The sequence below is a fragment of the Henckelia pumila genome, chromosome 4 (genome assembly GCF_033568475.1).
Source record: "Henckelia pumila isolate YLH828 chromosome 4, ASM3356847v2, whole genome shotgun sequence".
Taxonomy (NCBI): Eukaryota; Viridiplantae; Streptophyta; class Magnoliopsida; order Lamiales; family Gesneriaceae; genus Henckelia; species Henckelia pumila.
The window spans coordinates 160,168,742-160,173,903 of record NC_133123.1 but is presented as its reverse complement, the minus strand read 5'-3'; the positions used below and the strand labels follow the sequence as shown (position 1 = coordinate 160,173,903).

Sequence of the window (5,162 nt, the reverse complement as noted above, 5' to 3'; positions counted from 1 at the left end):
AACACAAACGCGCTATTGCACCGAGTAGCGCTTCTTTCAGAGACCCGAGATTTTTGCTTCGTCTTGATATGGTCAACTCAAAAATTCGGAAAAGCTTTATTTATTTATTTATTTTAATAATACTCGTAATTTTTTTCAATCGGATATAACTTGTGATAGCTATTTTTCGGTGTACATTGAATAAATTTTATTCTCACACAATGGATTGTAAAGGCTCGTTTGATATCAAAAGTCAAATCAAAAAAGCATTATTTTAAAAAAAAGTGTTTTTTTTTGTTTATAAATTATTTGGATGGTCATTTAAGTGCTTAAAAAACAATTTTTTTAAAAAAAAATCTATAAAATCCAAACGAACTCTTAATCATTTTATCCAAATCGGACAAACTCTCTGCGACAGACTCAATCGAAAGGTATCGGTTTGAGGCAACATTGTAACCATAAAATCGGATATTTACTTATTTAATTAATTAAACTTGGTAAATATTTTTTTAAAAAAAATAACCGTTCACTTGTATTGAAAATGATCTAGGGAGGGTCATTTTTCTTTTCTTTTTTTAAAAAAAAAGAAAAAATTTAAGTTGAGCAAGTCTAAGGTAGTATTTGAGAAGCAATTTTGAACTTTTCGTTAACAAAATTTCACAAAAATTTAAATTTTTATTAACAAAAAAGCTAAAAGTGTTTCTAAGAAAATCTCTCAAACACTATCTAAATAACTGATCATTCGAATGAAATCCTAGTGCATATATAGCCAATAAAACATCCTTGCAAGGCTTAAGATTTTCAACAACAATATTATATTATACAAACAAGCAAAATAAGTATTCAACATACTTTATTTTGAGTTTCAAATGATACAACATACTTTATTTAATACACAAGAACAACTCACATGTCCTAAAGTGTTGGAGTGGGCATTTAGGACAGCAAATTCAACATATCTTCTGCTTCTTCCCAGCTGGATTTGCTTCAGATGTTATTTTTTTCCGGTTAAGATCCATTTTGATACGCAGAACATCATTTTCCGCTTCCCTGGATTCGGCAAAAGCACTCCCAGTTCCATCTATTCTAGCTTCAGACACCTCGCCTCCGATATCGAAATAGGTATGCATCATACTGAAGAAGCACTGATCAAATGGCGAATGGAAATCTCCAAACCGATAGTCATGCATACCTAATGGTTCCCAAGGTGAAAGTGAATTCGAGTCTGAAATAGGATCTGGAGCTTCCATATTGTTTGATCCATCGATCATTTCGGAAGCTCCAGTGCCAGGACTCACAACAGGATATTGCCCTGGAATGAGAGAATTTGACTGATGGAATGTTGTTTTTACAGCCTCCAGGTGCTGATGAACAGAATCCAGATCATCGAAAGAGGTGACGACGTTTCCCCATTGCTCAAAAGCAGATAGCAACAACTTGTCTGCATCAACCTGCCATGAAATTATGGTAAGTTAATGTCTACAGAGGGAACCAGGGGGGCTTCTGATCATGGAATATTAAGAAGAAAATTTTTTTTAAAAAAATTTAGAGGATTTATGAAGCATGCCTTGTTGTCTTTGGATAACATATTAGTGGCAGCATACTCCCCTTGTGAGTACATCCATTGCAACTTCCCGAAAAAGTCGAAAACTACGCCTGAATTTTCCTGAGAATTGAAGTACCAGTACATCTTGTAATCCTGGCATTTTCGAGCATGGTTTAAAGTGGACTCCCACTTCTTTCCCTTCAAACCAGAAATCTGCGGATAAGCCAAGAAAGTTATGCATCCGCGTCCTAGCTACTTCAAGGCGAATAACCGGATGAAAGGGGAGTAAAAAATTCTACATTTTTCAGTTGTTGAGGATTTATCTGGTGGCGGATCAGAAATTTCTCAACCGTGTTGATTCCTTTGTCCTGCAAACGCTCCTCTATCGGACCACGTAGTTGTATGTTTTTCAGCACAGAAACTTTATCCGTCAGATTTGGGATCTCTTTCTTCATGGAATCTAAAAATCAGATGCTAAAAACACTTGTTATGCATGATAATACCAAGGGAAAATAGACATTTTAGTCTCTGAATAGTCCTGTTTTGAGCCTTGATCATTTAAACTTGGGACTTGACACATGTTACTTTGCTTTTTAAGAAAAAAAAATAAAATTATAAGCCATATTTCGTTGGAGTGCTGACATGGTACGAGCCAAGCCGACAAAATACGTCGTCACTCCAACAAAGGAGGATTTTGATCAAGGCTGGTGGCAGAGAGATGAAATTACTTACATTTCTTGCGGTAACACTTGACAGGAAAAGATTCAGTCTTTGCTTCTTTGACAATGATCCCATCAAAGGTTCCGACAATTCTTGCCCCCAACCGGAACTCCGTCGGCTTCACCTTGGTCGCGTGATGTCGGAACGTAACACCTTCCAAAACGCAGCTGCCTCCTTGTAGCTGATACAGACTTGCTGTAAGAAGAGGAAACTTCTTCCCTTCTACTGTTACAATTTTCTCATTGAATCCTTCTTCTGTACAATCATCAGTTCCCTGTGAAAGAACAACTAATTCAACATTTGCGAATGCGACGGCTCCAACCACGATTTTCTTTCCCGTGGAACTATCAAAGAGAGCCACTTCAATGCTAGTGTTGCCTTCTCCTTTTAATTCATGGCATGTCAAGGTTGGCTGAGAAATCTTGGTAGAAAATCGGAGCTCCATATTTTTCGGCACCAGGGTCCGGGTCGGGTCCGGGTCCGTAACCATCCTGTCAAGTGGAAAACAATCCATTATTTTCACCACAATTTGTAGCATTCCATACATAATTTCTCACCTCTTTGTTTCTTTTAAATGCCCAGTCTCAATCCTTTCCAGTCTGAACTTATCTTCCACCTTGTAATTGGGACCAAAAGTTAGATATGAAAAACGAAATTAAAATCATAATTTGGTCATTATATGATACGAAAATTAGGAAATTTTCAGGTGGGTAAAAGTGAAATTAAGTTTGCAAAAAAAAAAAAGTGAAATGAAGTTCTTCCACCTAGTAATTGAGACCAAAAGTTAGATATGAAATACGAAATTAAAATCATATTTTGTTCATTACATGATACGAAAATTAGGAAATTTTAAGGTGGGTAAAAGTGAAATAAAGTTTATGAATTATAACATATCGTTAAGAATTAGAAGTACTTGAAATGAATTGTAAATAAAAATTAAATTTTGTTTTCTAAATTTAGATTTATATAATCTAGCTACTCGCATACTTATAAATATAAGAAACTAGATAGATAATGAATTATTGATGCATTTAAAATGTTTTCACATTAAAAAAAATATTAATCACATTGATTTAATTTTTACCTAATAAACCGAGGCTAATATTTTATATATGTAAACAAAAAGTGAATTATATTAGTTTAGTTGCGATGATAATAAGATATTCTGAATGGTTAAAAAATTATTTGAACATAATATTTAGAATGTTTGGTCAACTGATTCGTAGATCAGCCTTTAATATATATATCTATTCCTTAAAATTTTGGTATTTCTTCTTTTAACCAACAACAAGTAGATTTTGTGACAGATTTAGTCATACGAGCTCACATGTCAGTAAGATGAGTCGTCTTGATTTATATATGTGGTGAAAATAATATTTTGCTTTCATTAATTGGGTGGGGTCATAGATTCGTTTGGCAAAAATAATTCGTGAGACGATCTCACATGAGTTTTCATGTTTAATTAACATTTACCTCAAAATCCTAATATAAGGAAGATAGAGTACTATAAAATAGAAAAAGACGAATTCATAATTCGCAACCATCATGAAAATATATGAATACAACTTCATTATACTTGTTCTGCCTCCAAAAAATTATAAACAAAATAAAACATGAATTATCTCTAAAAAAAGAAGAAAAAAAATACACAATAGTGCATGCATGATCAATAAGATAGACATCATATATATTGATAATAACCTATCTTAAAAAAATCTATATCACAAAATCATATAAATATTTCATTCCAACAACTTCAAATCGATATATAAGCTTCCGAGGATAGGATCGAAGTGGACTCAAATAGCTCAAGTCGTGGATAAACAATATTATATTGATTACTAGATAAGAAATCTACCCAGATCTATAAACATGCTAAAATAAAAGCGAAGACTTTGGAGTTTATATAAATAATTAATTGGTGTTAAATATGTGTACGCACCGTGTTATAGACCCGGTCAGCCTCCATAGCTCACCCAACTTAGCTGGTCTTCACCCTCCGGCAAAACCTGAACATGGACAAAAACAAAACAACATCGCGGATCGCTTAAGACTCTTAATCAATAATTTACTTACTATATATGTAATCCCCGAATCAACGCAAAGGCTATAAGAGGCCAAGAAAAAAGAAAAAGATTTTCAAAATTTTCCATCGACCCTTATTAAGGTAATATTCAGGAGAACTTCTAAAGAGTTTTTCTGAGCTTTTCCTTCACAAAAATTTAAAATTTTGTGAAAAAAAAAGTTGAGAAATACTTTTTAAAAGCTCTTTTAAACACTACCTACGGTGGTCCGATCAAATATAAACATGTTTCATACGGCCGAAAAAAAAACGTAGACGAGAAAGGAGCGGAGGGTTTGATCACTTACAGTTTTAGAAACAAAAAGTTCCTGCGCATGATCCGATCAACGAAACCTTCAGGCCAAAGATCTAGCGGAAATGATTAGGATTCTTGAGTATATGCAGTTAGGGTTATGTTTTCATTGTAAAAGAAATGTGAATGTTAAGCTTTCGTAAATATGCTGGCTCCAAAATAGGTGGTGCATTAATAATTATTTTATAGCCTATAATGTAGTAATCTAATTTCCCCTGAAGTTCCCACGATGCTTCCTAACTGCGCCACAACACAACAATAATCAACCTTCTTAGCCCAAGATCTCAAGGGCACAACGAGGAATTATTATGTGTTTTTTTTTTAAGACAGGAGATATGGGTTTTTTGGCATATCATAAATGAAGATTAAAATAATAAATAGTAAAAAAAAAAAAAAAAAAAAAGGATTTGGTCAGGTGTGGACCCAGGAATTGTGTTTGGGGTTAAATTTTAATATAAAAAAAAAAAAAATTTGTTGATTAAAAATAGGGACAACTATGGGTAGAGGTAATATTTTTCATAACATACAATATATTTTTAAAA

General features: G+C 33.4%; 1 protein-coding gene across 1 annotated transcript; it reads right to left on the bottom strand.

Annotated features, from left to right (window-relative positions):
- Positions 1–731: 731 nt before the first annotated feature.
- On the bottom strand, positions 732–4,856 carry LOC140864706 (calmodulin-binding protein 60 B-like). The gene is made up of 7 exons (XM_073269022.1): positions 4,616–4,856; positions 4,188–4,254; positions 2,803–2,861; positions 2,258–2,736; positions 1,825–1,985; positions 1,547–1,738; positions 732–1,430 (listed from the first exon to the last, which is right to left on the bottom strand). The coding sequence occupies exons 2-7, from the start codon at positions 4,212–4,214 to the stop codon at positions 930–932; spliced, it is 1,419 nt and encodes a 472-aa protein (XP_073125123.1). The 5' UTR covers positions 4,215–4,254; positions 4,616–4,856; the 3' UTR covers positions 732–929.
- Positions 4,857–5,162: the final 306 nt, after the last annotated feature.

What these genes read in the sequence shown, in the direction of transcription:
- LOC140864706 (XM_073269022.1), bottom strand. Translation starts at nt 4,214, where the DNA reads ATGGAGGCTGACCGGGTCTATAACACG. An exon ending in CTGACCGGGTCTATAACACG is followed by an intron (nt 2,862 to 4,187) that starts GTGCGTACACAT and finishes CCCAATTACAAG; the next exon opens with GTGGAAGATAAGTTCAGACT. An exon ending in CATTTAAAAGAAACAAAGAG is followed by an intron (nt 2,737 to 2,802) that starts GTGAGAAATTAT and finishes TCCACTTGACAG; the next exon opens with GATGGTTACGGACCCGGACC.